Raw genomic sequence first — 24,597 nt, forward strand, 5'->3', positions numbered from 1 at the left:
GGGATTCCTTTCTATAGAGATTTTCTTTGCAGCCTCTTTGCACTAGAAAGCATTACGAACGTGCTATTCATTATGTTTAATAAGTCAGGCAAAATCTTCAGTTGCCAGCATGGCACGCCAATCATCAAAGCAGTTCTGCTAAGAGAACTCACACCTGCTGCTTTTCAGCAGAATGGTGAAACCAAAGCCCAATGGTAATCAGGACAGTTGGTGCTGGGGAGGGCCGTAGGGCTAGAGAGAACACTATGAACCTCCTGAGGTCTTTCAAAGGAAGCAGATGTCTTTTTAACCAGCAGATATTCAAGGAAGCCATAAATTTAACAGGAATAACTATATGTACACATATATGAATGTTAGCTTTTATGTATCTATGTGTGTATATGTATATAACTTATACATACATATATTTATAGATACATATACATATATACATATGTAATCTCAGCAGTATATTCCATTCATTTAAAAATATATTGCCCTTTCCTGGGTGCTGATAGTTTCAAAATTGAATACATAATAACTAAGTCACCAAATTTTTTACTTTCTCTTGGTTATATATAATATGCATTTGGCCAATGAACACACAAAAATTTGATGGCTATATTCACTAGAGGCCTTTTAACATAAAAAATTAATTTGACCTTACAATTGATTTTTCTTTCATTGCTTTTACAAATGAACACAATAATCAGAATAGCATTTCATCATGGTCTAATAGAAAGTAAGGTATGCTTTGCTATGCATGGATGGGAAGCAGTTGAGCAGCTGCTAAGGTATTATACAAAATCCTACACTCTAAATCCTACATAAAAACCTACCTCACTGCCACCCATCAGTAAGCTCCTCCCAAGGCAGAGGCTGCCCATGAACAGAACAGCAATGAGATGAAACAAAACCCAACCAGGGGCCAAGGAAAAAATGGAATCCAGGAAAATTCCAGGCCCAAGATAAAACTCGTGAGCAAGTGAGATGGGAGGTCTTGCCCTGTGGCTTCCACGAGGCCCTGGTAGCTTCAGAGCCTTGATCGCCATGGAATATTCTACCATTCAGCCACATGCCTTTTCAGGGGAAACCCACATTTCTCATACTTAAAGGAACTTGCAAAAATACCTTGATGCAACAACTTTCTTCTGCTTTTCCAAGAGAGGATCCACCCAGGCCACAAGCACCGACTGGGATGACATGACTCGGACACTGATGTCTTTGGGCACATCCAGCTCGTCCTCTTCTGAAAAGACACGGGGCACACCAAAGGCCATCTCTAACCAGAGGCTCTGCCTCGAGCTCCTCTGGCCAGAGCCTATGATTCACCCTGTATGGCTTTTATTATCTATGCTTGAATTAGACAAAAATGAAACAAATAGATTTAAGAAATCATTTCAATGGTTAGTGTAGAATAACAAAAATCTCCACCATTGCTGTTCTTGAACACAGCTAAGAAATGGGCCTTTCAATTTCAAAGCAGCCCAACCCAATCAACATACAGAATCGGGCAAAAGGGATGCTTTGCCTTGGTGGAAGGCTCTCCAAGTAACTCATTGTCGCTCCTTATTCCCTGGAATAGTCAACAACTTTATGGAAAGCAAAAATTTAGGGGAAGAAAAACTCAACTTGCATTTTCTTGGGGATAATGACAAGAAGAGAAAACTGGTTCAGACAGCTCTAACAATCACATGGGGCTCAAAGTCCATACATGTTAGATTATGTGATTGCAAGACAGACTCAAATTTATATCTGTATAAGAATTCAGTTTGCCAATTTCTTACAAATATTTATCTTTATTGTCAGTGGATATCATAGTCACCAAGCAAATAGTTCAATCTCAAACAAATTAAGATTCATAGATGTCTTTGATTTGGCATTATAATCTCTTGGGTTTTATGTTTATTTTTTGTTTTTTCTTTTCATTTTACAGGAACCGTGTTTCATTTTACCTAACTAGGGGAAGGTGGAAATATTTAACATTATAAAAGAGTAATACAGGGGCTTTTTGTATGGTAGCAATTAATAAATAATGAAAGTAAAACATTGTTATTTATGGAACTTCTTTATACAACATAAAAAAGTATAACAGATTTCATTTTACATTAAGAATTTTTAGAAAAGAAAGCTATGTGTTGCAGATTGTCTCTTCATGTGAAGGCACCTGACCCAGAAAAGGTTTATACCCTCATATCACTTTCATATTACTCATGTCAATACATGAGTAATATGAAAAATAACTGTGTTGTACATGGGAAGAAATATTCCTTAGTAAAGGGACATCAATCAGGCTATCAGCAAACCCTGAAGACAAGTTTTCCTCACTCCTCTCCACGCCATTTCTACGCACGGTTAGCTGATGTTAACGAGTGTTAACATCAGAGGATGTTATTTCTTGCACTTTATTCAGTGTCTCCCAGGGGCCATTTATGCATGGATCTGATTTTGCCTTTACATGGTGTAAAGCTTGCCCCCTGCTATCATGGCAGAGCTACTGCACCAGGAAGCCATAGAGAATGCACAGTGAAACCGACTTTATCACATGAACTCTCCAGCCTCCGCATAGGAAGGACATATGCTTATACCCCCAATGCAACTAACTCTGCCCTCTTGTTTGCCTTATCCTCCATGAAATTTACGGAATTCATCACAGCCAGCATCATGTGAAAACAAGTCAGCGTTCACACTAGACTTTGGTGTCACCAAAGGCATTCTGGGAAACATACCTGAGATCTTGCGCTTCGTGAGGGCAGCCCTATAGACTGGCTGACTCCGGCCCTGGGAGTTCATGGACTGCAGGGAGACCACGTACACGGATTCCGAGGCTGTGAACCAAACAGCAAGGCCTGAGGCCGGCTGGACGTCTCTGGAGCACCCGTGCATTCCCCCCCCCCCCCGGTTCCCTCCGTTCCATTCCACCTTCCAGGGGCTTTCCCTCCTCTTCAGGACAACTAACCAGGAGCCCACCAAGTGTAGGAAGTAATCTCAAAAGGAACACTATTTTGTTAGAAAATGGGATTTTTTACTTTTAACTCCTGAAAAGTGAATTTCTAGCTTATTATCAGGATGAAAGAGAGGTAAACTATGCTTAGAAAAATGAAAAGCACATTTACCCACATAATTCCCCCAATTGCTTTTAACTTCCAAAAGACAGAAGAGGGAGTCACTGTTTTTAATCTGTCCAAAAAGAAGGGAGACGAAAAGGAACAACTGACAAGCCGGGTTAACAGCCAGAACATCTCTCTGAACGGCGGGAGGCTGTACCCTTCGAGGACAAAATCCTTAAAGATTTGCTAAGGACAAACGAAAGACTTTGAATGTATCCTTTATTGCTGGGCTTCCTCCAAGAGGACGAGACCTGAAGGGTCCCAGCAGCAGCAGCATCCACCCAATGCTCCTTCCCATTCATCAGGTGGAAGTGGGCAGAGAGGCAGGGGAGGGGAAGGAGCAGGAGCAGCCCTGTCTCCACAGGCAAGGAAGCCGCAGTTCCCTCTTGGAGTGTGGCCGGCATCCGCTGTCCAGGCCTGTCATAAATACAGCCAGCAAAGCTCAGGACCCCTCCAGCCTGGCTGTGCACATAGGGTCTCCCGTCCCCGCAGATGCAGCCTGAGGGCCACAGCTGGACTTCCTCTACCCAGTACAGGGCTTGGGAAGAGATAAGGGCTGGCACAACATTCCAACGTGATCGAAGACAAAATTTCAAAGGCAACAGGGATGAACACAGTCAAGATGAGGAAAGCAACAGCCCCTCCCCTCGTGCAGAAAAGCAGCCTGACTGGAGGAAGCTGCCTTAGAAGACAGCCTGGTGTCATCATTGAGGTCAAAATGATGGCGGCTGGGACGGCGGATGGAGCAAAGGGATAACTTCAAGCCACTGTCATACCTGGAAAATGAGCCTCACACTTGAAATACTGTTCTGTCCCTGACGGGCTTCTGAGTACTGAAACAAACACAAAGACCGTCCGGGCGCTGAGCATCCGTCCACGGTAAACTCACCGAGCTTCTTGATTTCGTGTGTCCGCTCGTCTCTGGTCAGTGGAACATAATTCATCTTCCAGCCACTCTCCCCGTAGCCCAGAAGAAAACCCCGAGATCTGCGTGGACTCTTGGCTCCAGACAGGCGCGGCGCCTTCCACGCCACAGACAGCCTGTCGTCTGAGGACCGGACGCGCACACGTAGGGGCTTGTTGGGCGCTTCCTTCTCTTAAAGAGGGCATGACATAGAAACCATTAAACAGTAGCCAGATAGAGTCCACCGTGGCAGGGTGGAGTCTCTGCAAACATGGCACCTCAGCAGTTCGCAGCGGGGCCTAACAGACCTTTTTGGGGTAAGAGATTCTGGAAAGACCACCTTTCCCCCAAGGGTATCAGCACTCCCTTTGTAAGTTCCTCCCTGCCTCTCACACCAAGAGAGCTTAAGAACAAAAACCAAAACAGTGCCACGCGGAGAGGCAGCCGGCCAGAAGCCTTGGACGCCTTACAGTGTCTCCTTTCTTCTATTTCCTTTTGTCCTCTTAGGCCAAAGCTATATATTCTCTGGCAAGCGCTAAAGGTCAACGTAAAAACATGGCAGAGACCCATTATGTGCAATTTATAACTGTCTTCCATAAAGCTGTTACACTGTAATGTTGAAAAGTCAGGGTTCCCTGCCTTAGCAACCAACGACTAACAGCCAAATGCTAACTGATTTGTTTGGGGTCTTAATTTTTCTCCCACATGTGAGTCCTATCCCTCCAGGAAAGCCCTGGACAGGCCACATCATTGCTGCTGTCCTCAGCATCTGTCATTTTCTTGTGAAATTAATCAGTTTCATGAAATCCTCTGGCTGATCGGCCTCATCTCAAGAAACACTCTCACTGTGTACTCTCAAAGGAACATGCCCAGTGGCTACCACTCGGTGCTTAAAGTCTTCTTTCCACATCAAGGCAGAGCTGATATATCTGGGAACAAGCGTCATGGATCACGAGTGTACCACATTGCCCATTTCTAACAGTGGACCACATTCGAGCCCTGGGGAGGCTAGAAACCATCTTTTTAACTGTGTGAGCAGTTACTTTCCAAGTATTCTTCTTCTGCTAAGTGCATTAACCCCATCATCAATTCTGACTAATCTTGTTAATCTGGAAAATTCTCAGCTAAACTAAGACATAAAAACCAAAACTAATGTCATGAGTTATTGGAGCTCAATAATACATAAACAAGTAGCCATTGCAAAGGGTTGTTCTGCCAGATACCTGGCTCCAACAATGTGAACCTAATCAAGGATTGTCCTTGGGTAGATCAGCTGGAATTGCTTGACTGGTCTCTGGACTCCCCTACTAAGAGACTACCATGTAATGGCCAATAAATATTTCGCCAAATATACAAAACAGTAACTATTTTAAAGCATTTGCTTTTAATCCAATAGTGTAGTCCAGCAAAAGGAAACACTACCTGGGTCTTATGTGTCAACTAGAAAATAAGTTGCTGCACAAAGATGGTACTCCTGCAGTTCTGCGCCAGTCCTGTGTCCTCTCCAGCCAAGCATGTAGCAGTGGGCATAGTGTTCCTGGGACCACTAGGCTTTGGGGAGTCTCTGCTCAGGAAAATCAGATTCTGACTCAGTAACCCCTGACTCTCCACAGTAAAAAGCTGAGGGGGGCGGGAGCAGTAAAAAGCAAAATGTCCCTTGGAACTTCCAACAGGGATAGAGCTCCTTTGGAGGAAGGCATCAAGTTCCAAGGACAAGGAGCTGGTATGACCCAGATGGTGTAAGCTTGTTGCTGATGTGCCCAGCCTGGGGCTCTGTCCTGAAGCCCACCAGACCCACCAAACATGAGCCACACAGCCCAGTGGCAGGGACAGCAGCTTGCCAATCACTCAGTGCGGGTCCCTGACCCCAGGAACCAGCCCGTGCCTAACAACTCCACTCTGGGGTCCAAGGATGGGGCCAGGACGCCGAACCATGCAGGGGAACAGGGTTGAGCTAGTTACGACACCCCAACACAGTCAATTTCACATGGACCCCAACAGTTTGTAGGAGGCTCTGCTTCCTTAGAACAGTACTAAGGAAAGTAGAAAAGGTATCCTCGTCCCCAGGAGAAAACAGAGGACCCCAGAGGAGAAGCAGCTGACCTGAGGTCACAAAGCTCTTTAGTGCCAAGCAGGGATGCGAATGCCACCATTCTGATCCCAATGTGTCCCCTCTTAACGATACCCCTTCCATTTAAGTTCAGTCCTCACCCCGTGTGTCCTTCCACTGGCCACCCAGCCCCTCACCGATGTGAACCCAGGCTCCCTGCAGAGTGTAACCCACCACCTTGCATGGAAGGCATGGAACATGATGAACCAGATGCTGTCCCAAGCAGGTAGCCAAGGACAGGAGAGGGGCTCTCGCCAAGGATTCCCTGACCCCCACCCTGAACTGACCCATGACCCCAGGCAGCTCATGCAGTCTGGGTAAAAACACAAACAGGAGCAAACTGCGATCCCTCTAAACAAAATCCCCTCTTTCAAATCCTTGTGTTTAGAAAACCAACCTCATTTTTTTCAAGTACTTTTGAAAATTCCCTTTATTATTCTGAGTAACATATACTGTCAAGCATCTTTTGTAGATCATCTGGTAACCCTCTTTTAAGTGCACACCCCATATGGTTCAAATCCATTTGCAATTAAATGATTGAAGTGTTTGGCTAAGCTGTGTGGGACAGTCCACCAAAGCCTTCTGAACTGTCCTAATAAATCTCTGTAGATCTTTTATCTCGAACACAGGAAGTCACAACTGCCAAGAGCCTGCAAGCCCACATCCACCAGCACTGAGTACATCTCAGCCCTGGCAGGACGCACTCCCTGGGTCGCTCTGGGTCCAACAGAACCAGGTAATCCATACTCAGAGCTGGTCGATAACAGAACTCCCGCAGCAATTATCACACCACCCCTTGTTGCAGTGGACGTCAGAAAGCCAGGCAGGACTGGGATCTTTCTGATTTGGACCACCAGCTTTGAAATGGGAAAATATTCTGAAGTTGTCCAAAATAAAATCTATTCTTTTCAGTAAAAAAAAAAAAAAGAATTCAAAATTCCACATGATGCTTTGCCCACTTACAATTCTATGCTGGTTAAACCTGGCTGCTTCTAAACTGGGCTGATGCCAGCTCAAAACTCAGTCTGCATCAAATCTATTACTTTTGGATGACTTTTAGAGTCCTTCCTCAGCCTCAGTCTCTTCCTCCGTGAAACAGTGTATATCATGTTGGGTTTTGTAATATGATCCATGTATAGTATTGAGGCTCCTACCTCAAAGACATTTGTTAGAGTCTGTAAACAAGTCAAAATAACACCTAACATTTTGCCAGGGGAATGTTAGAGTTGTAAACAAGTCTGGATGGTACCTGGCAAAATGCCAGAGGGAGCAGTTTGAGAAGTAACAAAAACAAGCCATTAAGTGTGGAGATTCCTGATTGGTTGACTGATGTATCTAGTTTATGCTAATTAGATAAGCTGTGTGGAATGTATAAATACTGCTCCTGTCCTGCAATAAACGGCTCCTACTCCTGCTGTATCAACGTACACAAGTTATTCGTCACCCCCCGGTTATTTTGCTGCAGCCGGACTACGGCAGATGGTGGCCTGTTACAGGGAGCCCCAAAACACTCGGGGGTAAGTGACGAAAAAAAGCTGCCCGTCCAAAGATAGGACGGGAGCAAATCTGCTCGTCCTTAGATAGGTCGAGAGGAAAAATAACCATTTCGAGAAAATGGAGAAGATTGATACAGTATGTTTGTGTCTTGTTTTGTCTCAGTGTATTGTATTGTCTTTGTGATGAAAATATGGAAGGGGTAAAAAGTAAATTTCTAAGGGAAGAAGGCACCCCAATGGAACCAAGAATAGTTAGGGCATGTGTTGATGGAAGCCCAGGAACTCTAATCAGAAAGAAAAAGAAAGTTCAGAAGAAGAAAGATTATCAGAGGAGGAAAGATTATCAGGAAAAAAGTTGCAACAAAAGGCTATTACTAAATACTTTTCCTTACCGGAGGGTGCATGAAGCGGAGAGGCAACTGCCAAGTGTGCAAGCCGGTCACAGCGCAACAAGGATTTTCCAAGAGGCGGCAACAACTGGCCCTTCCCCGCCTCCTGGCCGGGGAGCTGGCTCTTCCACTGCCGCGAGCCCAAATCTAGACCTGACCTGGAGGCACAGTCTCGCAGGCTCTTGCTCCCTGTGCCCAGTAGCAGTTTGAGTCCGGGACACTCCCCAGGGCCATCTGGGGCTGCCCAGGCACTACAGCCAGCAGAAGATGCTACTGGTGTCCCTGATGTTTGGTCATTTTCAATGCCAATAACTAAGCTACAATGGTTCTCCCACACCTGGAAGCTGATGAGTAATGAGCACTATTAATGCTTATTTCAAATGCAAAAAAACCTTGAGATAATGTACTAAATTGTTCAGAAGGTTGTTTTCTTAGTAGAATGCTACAGGATTTTCTTTAGCCATCCGGAGTTCCTGCCTTCGTCCCAGTGCCGGTAAAGACCAAGGTGGAAGAATTTCCAGTGTTGCTGAAAACCGGACGAGACTTCGGCTGAGAAACAGACGAGACTTCGGATCAAGCTAGCTGCCTTCAGAACTTACCTGGACTGTGATTTAAGCTAGCTGCCTGCAGAACTTACCTGGACTGTGATTTACCTGGACTGTGAATTAATCTATTGAGACACTGCTTTACCTGGACTGAGACAACAAACTGTAATCTATAACAAATTGTAACTCGGTATCTTTGCTAACAGTGTCATTGCTGGTATAATTTTTCCAAGGGCTTCTTGGATAGAGCCATCAAGTGGCTTGGTATTGTGGCATTTTGTATCCTCCCTTTCTGTTTGTAGCAGGTTATTTATGGTGTTTCTGTAAAAACCACTATGGTTATTATTTAAATTAAACAAAAGGGGGAAATGTTAGAGTCTGTAAACAAGTCAAAATAACACCTAACATTTTGCCAGGGGAATGTTAGAGTTGTAAACAAGTCTGGATGGTACCTGGCAAAATGCCAGAGGGAGCAGTTTGAGAAGTAACAAAAACAAGCCATTAAGTGTGGAGATTCCTGATTGGTTGACTGATGTATCTAGTTTATGCTAATTAGATAAGCTGTGTGGAATGTATAAATACTGCTCCTGTCCTGCAATAAACGGCTCCTACTCCTGCTGTATCAACGTACACAAGTTATTCGTCACCCCCCGGTTATTTTGCTGCAGCCGGACTACGGCAGACATTAAGCATGCTAGTTTATGTAGCTATTATTTGGAGCTTAAGTGGCCCCAAAGGTCCATGTACTAAAGTCCTGATCCCCAGCCGTTGGAAGGTGGTGGAACCTTTAAGAGATGAGGTCTTAAAGTCGCTGGGGACTCATCTCTGAAGGTGTCCCTGCTATGAGTGGGCGGTTTGGCTCTGCCACATGCTCCCATCGTGATGTGCTGCCTCACACAGACCCAAGCAATGGCGTCAACCAATTTTAAATTCCAAAGCTCCAAACTGTGAGCCAAAATAACCCCTTTCCTCTTATAAATTGGTATCTTGAGTAATCGTTATAGTGATAGAAAACTACTACCACAGTGGCAATGGCAAAAATGGAGTCCCTCTTTCATCAGACTGCTACCTACGTGGGCAGCCCCCTCTGAACAGGAGCATGTCACAGAACTTAACTGTATGCTTTGCACACAGGGTCACTGAAAATCAGATAAGGGCAAAAGAAATCTGCCCCAAACCCTTTATGTCGACAACCTTCTCAAATAGGAAGCTGTCCACGTCCATGTGATTTTTTTTTTTTTTTTGGCCTCGTGAACCAGAAGCCTAGCCCTCATCTCCATCAACATCTAACATGCTCGAAGCCCCTACTCTTCACTGGTGTGACAGAAGGCCAGCACACTGCAGGTATCAGTCCCCAGCTTCGAGAAGTCCAGGGATCATCCCACCAACTTGCCTGATGGCCCACTGTGCTGACCACAAAACTTCACAATAATGACCCTCTCCCTGTCCCCATGACTGAAAGAGCAGGCCTGCATTATCATGGGCCTTTTATACCCACCCTCTGCCCCATCATCCCCAGCATCAGCCTTCAATATAACTGTGGACACTTTGCCCACAGAGCAGCGGGGAGGCCAGGCACTTCCACCAGAGACCAGGTGCTCAAGGGCCTGTGTACTTCAGAATCACCTGCAGCCTGTGAAAATGCACCCACATCCCCACGTCTGGAAGGACCAGGTGAGGTTCTGGGCCTTCTGTGCATCCCTGATGCAGAGGCAAGATGAGGAAGAGGAGAGCACACAGGGGAGAAAGAAGGAAGGGGGCCGGGAAGGGAGGGAATCGTGTTAAAGAGCAGCGAACGCCAACGGTCCACAGCCAGATGGAGACAGGACGCTGGCTTGGTAGTTTCAACACCCTGACAACAGGCCCAGGCCCAGTCTGGCTGGCTTCTCTGAGATAAGGTTCATTACACCAACCTCTCACTAATGTCTACCAATGTCTAGAGCTTGTTCTTCCAGAGGAAATTCTGACACATGATCCTCCTGAACCATCTCTGAGAGGATTCAGAAATCTCTTTTCAACACACCTAATACTTGAAATACAATCGTGTCTCTGAACAACAGGGACGTGTCCTGAGAAACGCACCATCAGAAGACACTGCTGGGGACTTACTCAAGCCAAGACAGCCGGGATGTCTCCAGGAGCATGCTGTGTAGGCAGCCCAGCGTCGTGCAATGCATGGCCGGGCTTCCTCTCAAGTCCTTGAAGGGCCGCATTTTCCTCTCTAACAAATAACCTCCATCCTTTTTCACCGTTTACTTAGTGAATTTCACATGGTGCTTAAATAAGCCCAGCTATTTAACAAAAACAAGGGGAAAAGGAATCCATCTGTCAGAGTGTCACCCACCAGTATAAGGCCCTTGGGCACATGTCCTCACAATAGCTCACAAGCCACCTGTTTGCTGACAAAGACAACGAGGTGGAGGGAACGGGTCCCAGCCTGGCAGGTGCAGGCCCTGAGCTGGAGGGGGAGCCGGGCCGGGGGATCTGTAGCCCCAGACCTCTCCCCTTCAGCTCTCGTTTGCAAGCTCTGGTGGTGGCAGTGCTGGTGTCTCCACTGGCCACACTGTGGCACGGGTATGGCCCAGCCCTGGGAGCAGGTTCTCTGAGGCTCTGAATGCCCCAGGTGAAAGGTCTGGTGGTCAGCACCAGAGACCCTCGGGTCCACACATCCCGCATACAGAGCGTGTCAACCAGACTCGCAGCGGCCTGCAGCCCCAAGAGGAAGTCGGTGCCATCGGGATCTTCCCACGCCTGATTCCTCTTAAACGGAGAAGCATCCCTAGTGCTCCCAGGGAAGACCAGAGGAGGAAAAGCCAGATGCCACACACACCCATCCCGCCACCCTCAGAGACACCCGGACGGCACCCCTCGGCCAGCGCCGGGGGTCAGTTAAGCCTTGCTGCATTTTCAGGGCTTGGAGAGGAGAGAAGGTCTTAGGAGTAGGAGGGACAAGAGAAAAGGGGAAAATAAGAACTTGACCTCCCCAAGCTGACAAATATTGATGAAATATTGATAGAAAAAAGAGAGAATGCATGCTTGGGGCACACTGACTTTCAGAACAAACAGGCCAGCATGAAGGCCTTAGTTCCAGGTTTCTGAGGCTCCCTGGGACTGCCGAGTACGCAGAGACCCTCTTCCCACCTTCTAGGATCCCGCAGGAACATCCAGGGTGTCATGGGGTGAAGAAGCCAGGAAAGGCCTATACATAAAAGTCAGTGCATAGAAAAGAGGAGAGAAAGTGGCCAGGCCCCTCTCAGAAACAAAGCAGACACTTGGAGCCACCTTAGGGCCACTGGGGTCCCACCAGTTTGCTTTGTCTATTTGTTTCACAGGAAAAGGGCTGCGTCGCTTGATCACTTAACCAAGCCTTCCTCACCCTTTTCACCAAAGTTTACCTAACAGCAAAGAAAATGAACTTGATCTGCCGAGTCCTGGAGCAAGGCAATTTATTCACAGTCTTTGTTTTTATCTCGAATTTTCACTTGAGCCAGGTCTGGTGGCACAGAACTGTAATCCCAGCAACTCGGGAGACTGAGGATCGAAAGTTCAAGCCAGAGTCAGCAATTTAGCTAGATGTCTCATTTCAAAATAAAATAAAAGGGGCTGGGGGTAGTCAGTGGTATAGCACCCCTGCGTTTGAATTTTGTAGACTACTCCATAATATTGTGGTGCTCGTTTTAAACTGTAAAATAACATTTTTAGTGCCTGACCCTCAAGAGGACACTGCCCACAGGGGTGGACAGTTCCTTCATGCCTTTGTGGACTCCGGATATTACTCTGTTCTCTGAAGTTCTAGGAATTATAGTATGTCTGTGGCTCCAGGATGTCATCCTGACAATCAGTTGCTGACTTTGAAACTGACCCTGGTAGAGTCAATGAGTATCAGTGACTCTATCAATATCAAGAGCCTAGGAATATCAGTGAAAATTACTTTGCGCCCATGAATTCACTCACCGTCTAGGACTGAGGCTGTGCTAGGTCTCAGGATGCCAAGTTGATGGCAGACACAGCCATCACAATTAATGACAGCAGGGGACTGCTCAGGCTGGCAGTGAAACCCTTGTTCCTAGCAAGAACCAGGAGGCTCTGTGACTGCCTACGTGAATGTGTCTCTCAGTTTTCACAGATTTCAAGTCTTTTGGGGGGGCATCTCCCTTGTCCTACCACTGTGTAGACAGTGGTTCTAGGTTCTAGGTTCTAGGTTCTCTGACCCATCCAGGGCAGTGGCTTATCTATAAGATCAATGCCTGTTGCCAATGTCCTGGTAATTCTGATGTAGACATCACTGAGCCATTGCAAGAGGAGCTCTGGGGTAGCCCTTCCCTAGCCCAGGCCACTGGCTCCTATCCCCGGCCCGGTCCACCCGCTAACACAGTGGTGGGAGTTGAGGGTCAGGCAGCAATGAAAGGAGGGATCATTTGCAATAAAAGATGCCCTTACATAATGGCAACAGGTTGATAACCTTAAGTAGACAGTGCTTCCTTTTAGGACTAATACATGAATTTGCAGAGATCTAGATAAGAAGGTCTGGCCTTCCTCAGGGGCAGGGCGGCTCCTGGTCTGTACTTTGTCTCTCTTAGACATGCAAAGAGTGGAGATTATGGGCTCAAGATACTCAGTTCAGAGTTTTCAATTTCCACATCAGTCATATTTAACTAAGCAAACTGTCAAGGATATGTCCCTGAAAATTTTGATGAAATATTGATAGAAAAAAGAGAGAATGCATGCTTGGGGCACACGTGTTGTAAACCCACAGGCATTTCTGATTAAAGGAATGCTAGGTTAGGGTTCCAAAGATGAACCTCACGCCGTCCTGCCCAGGGTCTAACTGTGCTCTGTGTATGAAGTTGGCCTTCTGGGGACTGCAGATCCAGAGTCTGACAAGGCCTGCAAGCAAGGCCAGCAGGAGACGGAAGAAGGGACATGGCTGTCATCAGACAGTGGCATTCAGGATTCCAGATGGTGGAGGGAACAACTCGGTCCCTGACTCTGGACTCTATGGCAGGAGGTGGTCATTAGACAGCAGGAGGTGGGAAGATCAAATAGGCCGTTATCGTGGAGACAGACATGGCCCGAATGCCTGGTGGAGAAACACATCACAAGCCAAGTGCAGCTGTAGTCAGGGCGCAGGTGGAGGCCAGGGGTGGTGCATAAGGAGGGAGTACCTGGACCATAGGTGCACAGCACCCAGGAGCTGGCAGGAAAGGGCCAGGGAAGAGCTCTGGACTCTCTACTCATCCTGGGTCCAAGTGCTACTTAATGCCCAGGAAGACAGCAGCCTTCATGAACTAAAATAAAATGTCAAGAAACAAAAAGCAAAAAGCAGTCTTTTGTTTTAGTGCTAGACGGGGTTACCTCCACAGTTCGAGAAAAGCACAGAGGACTAGATCTTTAGAAAATTATAAAAATCATTAAAAATAGATCTGAGTATATTAAGAGCTAAAATTAACCAGAGTCTAACATGGTTTCCAACATGAAAATTTTGGCAAAAGCAGAAGAGCTGGCCCAGCCAAATCTGTAGGCTGGTCAGTAGCAAAGTTGGGACATGTCCCCATCCTGACCCCTGGGTCCTGGCTCTGCCTGGCCCCGTTGCCCCAAATGCAGCCACAGAAAAAAGTTAAACAGCTCACAGAAAAAGAAGTCTACAGAAATGCTGGATACTAGTATTCCCGTAAGTGAGCAGCGTGTCATCTTCTCCCCATGTCAGCACAAGGATATGGGTCTACATCCCAACAAGAGGGAGAAACTTCCCGACGGGGACAGGGTGCGCGCTCTGCAGGAAACCCAAACGTCTGCCCTGCAGTGGCAGTTTTGCTTCATCTCATTTCTAAGTCCTGAGAGTTTTTCTATTTGGACAAGGGACCAATCTGAGAGTCACTGATATCCTGTGAACCTTCCAGAACTCTCTGGTATGTTCTTTCCTCTTCCTCACAAGATTCATCATGAAAATCCCTGCACGTAGGGAGCCCCTCCAAATGCACACACTTTTAAGTCCTGATGCACCACGAGGATCTGAAAGATCACCGTAGTCTGGCGTGGTAGTGCCATGACTCAGGACTCAGGCTTTTCCCTTCGGATAACAAATCTAACAAGGCGTGGCCCTAGGAGTAGGCGGCACCCAGAGGGGTTGAGCTACACTTACCTGTTCCTTTGTAATCCTACCCCTTTGCCCTTTTGGGATAGAATGTTCCATGAAACCTCCCCTTGTCTGTTCCCTACATAAGAATAAAGAATTCCGATGGCTCTCTCTCTTTTCACAGACACTTAAGGTCAGAGGAGCTGTCACAGGACCCAAAGAAAAAGGTATTTCTTGGTCTCTGTGTGATTATTTCGTGCAGCCCAGTTCACCTGGAGTGACCCCGAGTGTTTACTCATGGAACGCAACACCTGCGTGGTTTCACCTTGATGTCACCATCTTATCACTGGGCTCCCAAGCCCAGAGCTCCCCACTTCTTTGTTCTAGATCACAGTGCAGTTCATTTTTCAAATAATTTGTGATTGTATTCTAGGTTTAATGGTCTCCTTCCCCCCATTCATATGGTGGAGTCTTAACCTCAGTACCTCAAAAGGGGACTGCATTAAGGATGGGGTCTTTAAGGGTAATTTGAGTCAAAATGAGACAATTGGGGTACACTAATACAACTGGTGTCTTTATAAAAAGAGGAGATTTGGATGCACAGAGGCCCCAGGGCATGCAGCCCACAGAGGAAGGACCACGCAAGGATGCAGCCAGAAGTTGCCATCTGCATTTCATCCAAGGAGAGCAGCCTCAGAGAAGCCAATCCTGCCACAGGCATGTTGACTGCTCAACTCCAGAACCCCCAAGATAAACTGCTGCTGTCTAAGCCCCCAGGCTGGGGCGCTTTTGCCCTAGCAAACTAACAGGTGATATACATTATTTTTTGCTTTCTTATTTACCATGTTCTTTCCTGTTAAAATATAAGTTTCCGTCGGGTGAGCTCCTGTCTGTCCTGCTCTTGTGTATCTCCAGCAGAAGAACCTGTGCTTGGAAAAGCGCGGCACTAGAGGAATTAGTTAAATCATCAACATCCTATTTTTAGGCAAAGATAATTCAGTCCAGAGAGGTCCAAGCCAACCAAACGGGGCCTTCTGGAGTCTGAACTCAAGCCTCGGTTTCTAGCAGAATGAAAGCCCTGAAGAACAGGAAAGGCTGTAGTTCCAGACACAGACGAACCCTCCAGGCCTCACACCAGGTGCCCGTGCTCATGCTACACAGGACAAATCCCTTCCTTTGAATGAAGAAGTTCAATTCTGAGTACTTCTCTTTCAAAAAATTATTATACATTTAACCGTTTCTCAGAACAAAAGCACAGCATTTTTTCCAAAAATAAAGGTATAAATACATTGATAATTTAATATATCAATATATTTTATAAATTAATCATGTTATTTTCTATAACAATGTGAAAAAGTGCTCTCCTGGAGCACTTTAACCAAGTATATGCATCACAGATATCGGCAGATTGTTTTGTGTTTTAAGTTGTGCCTTCTATCACATGTGCAAGAGGCTTTAGCTAGCAATTTCTCCTAGTATCTTTTTTATCATACTGTATAACAAATGGAGAATCGTGTATTCTAGCAGAGTGCTCTGGCAACCACAGCCCACGGAGGCTCCTGCAGACAGAGGGGTTAAATAACCTCATCAGACATACAACCAGCCATGAGCCACATCCCAATCCTCTTATAATCCCTGACACCCAGGATTTCTGCGACACTTACTTATTCAGAAGGGTCACATGCAAACACACATGCACACACACGCATACACACACATGCACACACATACACACACATGCACACACACGCACGCATACACACACATGCATACACACGCACAGATACACACACATGCATACACCCGCATGCATTTCTAGGAAAGAAAGCAAGAGAAATTAATTACCTACAAAAAAGCAAGAAAATTACTTGTTCTAAAACTAAGGTCATTAAGAAGACTTTATCACAGAGATTGTAAAAATAAAATGGTTATTTACATTACAAAATAAAAGATTCACACACAAGGCATGTATATCCATCAGTAAAATGTTTATGTGAGTCTGATAACATGTAAGTACCTCTGAAATAAACATCCTTTCCCATTCTGCACACATCGCAAGCATGCAGTAACCCCCCTTATCCAAAGTTTTGTTTCCCAGGTTTTAATTACCAGTAGTCAACTGTGGCGCAAAATTATTGAATGGAAGCAATTCAGTTTTTAAATTGCACACAATTTTACACAATGTGACAAAATCTCAGGTCATCCCCCTCCATCCCACCCAGGACTTGAATCATCCCTTTGTCCAGTATATATCCATAATGTATACACTACCCTCCCTAAGTTCTGGACCGTCAGGTTGGCTGTCACAAATACCACAGTGCTTTGGTTCAAGTAATGCCTGCATATAGCCTCAGGCTGTATCACGGTGCCTTCGCCATTCACCTTACCTCCTCTAATCACGTGGGCATTGGGCCATCTCACATCATCACAAGAAGGGGAATACAGTAAAACAACTTTGAGAGAGGGAGGGAGAAAGAGATTGCATTCACATGGCTTTTATTACAGTGTATTGTTAAAGCTGTTGTATTATTAATTATTGTCATTAGCCTCTTATTGCATCTAATTTATAAGTTAAAGTTATCATTGATATGTGCATATGACAAAAAAAAAATGGAATACATAGACCTCAGTACTATCTACGTTTCTGGTATCCACTGGGGTCTTGGAACATGTCCTCTGCAGGTGAAGGGGGAGTTCCAAGTTCGATCCTTGGCCTCCTGCCCTTCTCTCTTCCCAGCCTCTCTTACTTCTGTACTCTTTCTGCTTTTCAAGTCTCCCCCAATGGCATGACCCTAAATCCATGTCTAGCTCTCACTTCCTTCTTACAACTCCTGTTCCCTCACTCCAAACACCGTCAAGACCTCCCCACTGCCACGCCCCACAGCCACCTCAAGCTCGTCATATCTGAATAAGAACGTATCACCTCACCCCAAAGCCAGCTGTCTTTGCTGACTGCTTTCTTCTTCTACCCCATTTATACTTAAGAGATTTTTAAACCATCCACACCAGCAAAACAGATTTGAGAAACATAATATGGTCATTAGTTTCAACATACTCACCTTTTTCTGCACAACAACACCAGACTGATGTATTTAAAAACATGGTGCATGAAAATAAAACATAATTCCTCACCATATTGTCTTGGGGATAACACCCAGCCACATCGTGAAATAACTGCATTCATTGTGTATTATTTTTTCACCATCAATTAAACATATTCAAGAAACAACACACAAGAAATGTCAACACTTCTCTCAATAAGTAAAACAATATGACCAGACAACATCAACATCCAAATGATACAACACACATATATACAAATATGGAGCAGAGATGGAAGGCAGGTTATCCAACGCATAAGAAAATATCCAAGGATTGTCAGGAAAGAGAGCAAGACTTGATGCCACTATTAGCCAATAAAAGCCACTGTTTTGGGGGTTCCATTTGTTTATGCCATTCACAAGAGTTAAGAGTTGTAAAAATTCTCCACGGGCCAGTACTACCATCTCGACCACCATATTTGCCGGTTAACAGGGCGACAATCTCCCCAGATGTAGATGTGGATGCTTTCCCCCACCCACCCACCACGAGGACACAGAGGAACAATGAGCAATGAGCAACACTGCTGCAGTCTGGTCCACCAGGCACAGAACAAATCGACTGAGACTGTGTGGCACGTGTGTTAGTTTAGCGATGGGCACGAATGAAGGTTTGTGAGCACATGTGTGTGACAGAAGCACAGCCCTCTTGAGAGGAGATGCTTCAGTGAAGACATGAACCAAGAGAGCAAGTACCTGTGACGGTTTCATTAAATGATGCTGGACCCTTAATGGAGGGTCCATCAATCTTGATCCATTCACCTCCTGAATTAGGGAAATGCAACTGGATGGTTAGAAACAAGGCTACTGGGTTTCCATATTTCAGTGTTTCCTTACTGTAGAGTTCAATGATATTTCCAGATATTCAAAAGGATCTACCTGGGGCCATGTTAGTGGCTCCAAACCTAAGCCTATGGACAGTCCATGTTTGGTCTTCTGCACAGGGTTTATTCTAGTGAGTGTCGGAAAAAAAAAAAATGGACACAAAATGCCAATAACCTACTTTAAAACTATTGTAAAAGAAGGGATAAGTCTCTCCTACTTTTTTATATTTTGACTTGCTATGCACATCTAAAAAGGTCTTGCTTGGGAATCCTTTCCTAATTCAAAATTTATATACATTTGATAAAAGTGTGTGTGTGGGGGGTCTCTCCCATTCTAAGTTACAAAACTACAGCCTCTGATTCTAGAGGAGACTTACCAGGCAGGCTCTCAGCTCTGTAAACTGGTCGGCTCACTCCACTGTGGTTCTCTGCAGTAACCAGCACAAAGTACACTACCCCCGGCTCTGAAACATACGGTTCATATCAAGCCACCGTTGCAAATCTCCAAGCATCACACAGTTTGACTCACTAATCATCTTCCTTATTTGCTTTATAACTAAATATAAAGGTTTGAATTAAGTGACAAGTCTAAGATAGCCTTCTCCATGGTTTTTACTCAAATCACTAACATTCTTCTCACGCAGCTGAGACACGCCAGACCCAAACACAAACTGCATTTAGTACAGAGTACGTGGCATGTGCAATAAATCTGGATTCATAAGCAGTCAATAAAAAGGGCACTTAGGGATTTTAACTTTAAGATCAATGAAAGAAATAGGAACTCACAGTCCACTTATTGCTATTTGAAAATACACTGTCAAAAACTATAAATAATATTTCCCCCTGGAAGTTCCAAATTGAAATTTCCAAGAAAAAAAAAAGAAAGAAAGAAAATGTCAATATAACTCATAAAACATGGCGCATGGGAACTCTTCGTTGCACTACATAAAGCTTCGGGAAATTTTCCTTTTCACAGTAAAATGATCCCTAGACTTTGCCTTCATGTTGTTTTTCACCATTTCAACAAAACACTAGTAAAAAATATATATATATATTTCTTGGAATCTTGGAAATGCTTGATTACTTGAAATAATTGGGCTTTACTTTTTGATTTTTGTATTGAGGTCAAGGTCAAATACCTCTCTTTGACTGACTTACTGAAGTTGTTGGGGTGCAACAGGAAACCTAGATGCCCTGTTACAAAGAAGGTGCCCCCCAGAACTTGCAGCTTGAAAAGCAAAACCCTAATAGCACTCAGTTTTCCTCAAAATAAGTGAAGGGGCCCATTCCCCAAAGAGATGGAAGCTCATGGACATCACAGGGGATGAGGGTCAGAGAGGTAAGCATCAGCTCTGGGTACGGCAGTGATGACCGTGGCCCTTCTCATAGCCAGGAGCCTTCCTCAACACAACCTCATCAGTTCTCAGCCAGAGGCTCCGCACCAGCCACTGGAATACACCATCTGGGACACCTACTCTGCTCAAGCCTGGTGTGACTTCTGTCTGAATCTGGCAGGGCCTGGTGGCATTTGGGGTTTGGCATGAACAGTCATACTAGTGGGGAAATGCTCCAGGTTCTGACAGAATGCAAAACCCTGCTTCACCAGGCACTTTCTGCACTCTGAGCTTATTTGTATTTCAAAAAAATGTAATCCATATGTGTCCGAATCCCTACATTTAACTCATCAGAAACTGGCTTTTAGCCAGTTCTACCACTCTCTTTTAACATGTTTTCCTTCTCTGCAGCAATCATAACAACTCAAGGTTTGAGTAGATGTGACCCTGCCCGGGCCTTCACTCTGACAGAATCTCCGTTTAACCTCGCAGCTGGATTGGGGGGTGGCCACACCATGCAGAAGAGATTCGAGGAAATACCTGCCTAGCTGAAGCCAGGAGGAGTGGATTCTGGCCCCCTTCATCTCCCTTACACAGTCTCTGTTCTGCTACCCAGAAAACATAATAGTCCAGTGCAGGAGGTGGAGGAGGAACCAGTACAGCAAGCTGAGGCCAGGGATGGGTGCTGAGGAGCCTCACGCTGACCGTGGTCCACCCAGGATTACAGCACTTCCGTGGCCCAGGGGACACCTGGTCATCTCTGTGCCACCCTCCGTCACTCCCTTATGACCCAGCTTCAGGTTGAGGCTGAAGCCAATGGAGTTTAAGATACTGGAGTCAAAAAAAGAGGGATGCGGAGGAGGCAGCTCAAAGCCCCAGTCTAAGACCTCCCATGTCTGCACTTAGAGGACAACACACATTGAGTGAGACTCAGAATATTCCCAGGCTCCGGGACCAAATTAAAAATGAAATTTAAGTGGGTAAAAAGATCACATCTTTAACCAGGTTTAGCTTAGCATGACATTCCACATGTGTTACAATTGACTCTTGAACAACCAAGGGGACAGGGCACCGAGCCATGTGAAGTCAAAAAATCTGCATAGAAGCTTTGCCTCCCCCAAACTTAGTAGTAAGAAGCTGTTGTTGACCAGAAACCTTATCAACAACAGAAAGGGTCAAGTAGCACATAATTTATATATTGTGTGCACCACATATGGTGACAAAATAAGCAAAAACTTGGAGAGATCACTTTTTTCTGTGACACACAATTTACACAGGAGACAACTGCTCACACGGAAACGAGGAGTGGTACATGGTGGCATCCTAAAAGGACACGGCCACACCTGAGTTCACCGTGATAGCAACAGGAGGTGGCCATGGTGTTATTACAGTAGCACTGTGGGTGCTGCAATTAGTTTTCTACAGATATACTTTAATACCGCACCTTTACTTTGTTTAGATTTCTCTTACTGTAAAGGGCATCATGTACAGTTTATATGTGTTAAGTTTTGACAAATTTTAACAATGGGTTCATGTATGTTATGGTTATTGATGATATGTGGACTATCTACTTGAATTTGTGCATTCGATGTTTACCCAACTTTTTCCTAAATTTTTTATATTTTTAGGATCTCATTTCTTCTGTAAGTTTTTTCAAATTGTCACAAATCTCAAAACAAAAAATCCATTTGTAAGTGAACCTGCACAGTCTGAACCCATGTTGTTCAAGAATCAGCTGTATTCGAATTATCCCTAATTATAATATGGTTTAGAAATTAGAAGTTTCCAGATTAGGCTACCAAATTGTCAGTAATCACATTTCTATAAGACAAAAAGGACCAATGCATTTTCCAAAAGCACATTCATAAACCAAAAATCATTTGCAATTTTAATTTGGAGAGGAATACTTGATGCCTGGAAGCAGGAGTTAAGTCAGCCCAGGCCAGACTCCTGATGAGAGAGTCGCAGCACTTGGCTTCTCATCCCCAGAGATCCCGGCCATACTTTGTCTTGCAAATAGTTATCCTGAGATGTGGCACACAGTTAGTTTTGACTGGCAGCAAGAGCACAGGGTCACTTACCCACGTCGTCAATAAGGAAGGAGTATGTCTCCGCATTCACCTTGATGTATCTAAGACTTTTCAGTGACTTTCCATAGGCAATGTTGTAATGCTCCACGGGTCTACTGGTAGCATCTTTGGGTGGGTCCCACGTGACTTTCAGGCCCATTTTAGTGGACAGCAGTTTCACGTGCCTTGGCTTCAGTGGGTGGTCAACTATGCAAACAGCGCAACTATCAACTTAAGGTAATGGCAGGTTGGGGAAAGAACTGTGTTGAAAGTTCTCTGATAGCATTAACAAAAAAGTCAACAGGCTTTCCTCTGTCTGATCCCAAAGACTCTAAGTGCAGTTGTATTTGCACATTGCTACAATGTGACGCAAAACAAACATACCAAACCCCCCAGCTTTCTTTGTATTTTGGATAGCTGTGGGTGGTAAATTTAAACCAAAAGTGAAACGAATTAGAATAAATGCTAGGCATTCTCTGCCTTGATTACTTTGACATGTCAGAGCAAGAGAAACCAATCAGCAATTTGACAAATTCTCCAGAGGCATTCATACATTAAATAAGTTCTTAGTGTTTAGTATGATCCGTTGGACAATCTTTAAAACACCTCTGAGAAGAGTAACCCAAATACTGTGATCAGGAAGAATACCAATTGTATTCAAAGTGAGATAACAGAAATAACTCTTTTCCACAAAGAAAACAAACCCAAACCATCACCAGCTTGACAGGGAAGTAAAACTCTGGCTTTATCTGTAGGCACTGAATTTAAATGCTTCCATATTTTGTCAGTAAGACGTTTAAGAGAAGCACCGTTACTTTTTTACCTTCAGATATGCGGTTCTAAAACCAAATATTGATTTTCAAATTTACCAAAATGAAAAGAAACATTTTGTCCAACAAGACCTCTCAGCTCGCTGTATATAACTGATACTGTGCAAGGTGATGTAAATAAGGGCTGAGTATTCATGCAACAGTCGAAAAAATTTTCAGCCAACTTGGATGTGAAAATGACTATTCAATAATGCCAGGGTCAAGGAAGAATTGGTGTCGAGGCCTAAGACCAAGATCACCTGGCAGAATACTCAGGGGTGTGCTGAAGAGTTCTGCAGAGATGAGCTATTTCAGGGCTCATCTTCCCTCTCCTTGATGAAACTTCCGCACATCCCAACCAGGCCCAGAATGCAGTTGTAATTAAAAACAACCACCAACAACAAATAAACCCTGACGCTGGGGGGGGGGGGGAATAATGCCAGGCACTCTAAAAACTGGAAAAAAAAAATAACCTAGAGAACAAAAGAAAACCTTAAGTTTAGTAATATTAAGAAAACTTCATCTGAAATCCCATAAAATAAAGGGATGGCACATACATTGGTTAGAATGTGGGTTTAATTGAAAATTAAATTTAATAGAAAATTCCAAATAGAATAAATACAGACAACTCTAACATATGTGTCATTGTTCCCGACAGCCCTGCTGCATCTCAAGTAAAACCAGGGGCTAAGGAGAGAGCTCCCGAGAGAACCCGCTGGAGAAATTCAAGGCGTGAACGAAGGGTATGAACCTGGTGGGTTTTGCAGGGTTAGAGAAAGGATGTCCACTGAAGAGACAAAAGCATGGTGTTAGACTATGGGCACAGACCAAAGTCCACAAAACCTCCCCTCCCAACTCCAGACGTGAGCTTCCTGTGACCCTGTGATGGAGGAACCCAGGTGAGAAAACTGGACTACAGAGACGGCATGCCAGCCACTTCTGGGCAGTTTAAATGTGTGATCGTGCCTACCCTTCTATAATTTTCTTTTGCCCTTCTTTGCCTACAAGAAAATTCAGCAGAATCATTTCCAGGAATCCAACATCTCACACGGACCGAAAGGTGTGTAGAAGCAAAGCAAGATATCCAAAAACTGCAAAGGGAAGCAGTGCGTGTTTGCCCCAAGGAAGAAAATGAATGCGTGAAATCACCAACAACTTATCTTTACAATTCAATTCCAAAGCTCCCTTAAGGGAAGTCCACTCTTCAACAGACATTGTGAAACGTGAGAGCTATGAAACCCAAACACTTCCCGGCACTAGTGATTCAATCAGTGCACAAGCACCGAGGCCAGAAAAATATTAACTTTTTTACCACTGTTATCTGAAAAAGAAGAACAATATAAATATACTCATTTTTCTTCCCCGCTATGTCTTTGTGTTAGTCAACTTTCCATTACTATAACAAAACGCTTGAAATATTCAACTTCTAAAGAGAAAAGGTTTTCTTTGGCTCATGGTTTTGGAAGTCTCGGTCCATGATTGATTGGCCCCTTTGCTCTTGGATCTGTAGTGAGGCAGCTCATCTGGTGAGAGCACATGGTGAAACAAAGCTGCTTACCTCATGGTGACCAGGAAACAAAAGAGAAACGGAGGAAAAGATTGGAACCCCACCATTCCCTCCAATGGCTTGCCCCCAGTGACCTAAGACCTCCATTAGGCACCATCTTTTAAAGATGCCACCACCTCCCAACATCTCCACTGCTGAGACCCAAAACTTTAACACATGGAATTGGGGAGATTTATCCAAACCATAGCAGCCTTACATTTACCCTTGGACACAGCATAGGATCATTGGTAACTCACATGTGAGTTCACAAATGGATGCACCAATCCAGCATCAGGAGAGCCACACAC

At 44.8% G+C, this 24,597-nt stretch overlaps 1 protein-coding gene and 1 long non-coding RNA gene across 2 annotated transcripts in view; one reads left to right on the plus strand and one right to left on the minus strand.

Moving 5' to 3' along the window:
• LOC125617620 overlaps positions 1-15,661 on the plus strand; it is a 31,606-nt gene extending 15,945 nt beyond the window's left edge. Inside the window, exon 3 of the long non-coding RNA XR_007348698.1 lies at positions 15,650-15,661. This is a non-coding gene — a long non-coding RNA (uncharacterized LOC125617620). The remainder of the gene's footprint in view (positions 1-15,649) is intronic.
• The window catches only part of Fndc1 (fibronectin type III domain containing 1), an 86,294-nt gene that overhangs the window by 39,599 nt on the left and 22,098 nt on the right, over positions 1-24,597 (minus strand). Inside the window, 6 exon segments of the mRNA XM_015498628.2 lie at positions 1,111-1,228; positions 2,709-2,807; positions 3,979-4,185; positions 18,404-18,472; positions 18,909-18,995; positions 21,947-22,141. Of these exon segments, the coding sequence (XP_015354114.1) occupies positions 1,111-1,228; positions 2,709-2,807; positions 3,979-4,185; positions 18,404-18,472; positions 18,909-18,995; positions 21,947-22,094 (728 nt within the window). The 5' untranslated portion in view covers positions 22,095-22,141.

This window comes from Marmota marmota, unplaced genomic scaffold (genome assembly GCF_001458135.2).
Source record: "Marmota marmota marmota unplaced genomic scaffold, marMar, whole genome shotgun sequence".
NCBI classification, from domain to species: domain Eukaryota; kingdom Metazoa; phylum Chordata; class Mammalia; order Rodentia; family Sciuridae; genus Marmota; species Marmota marmota.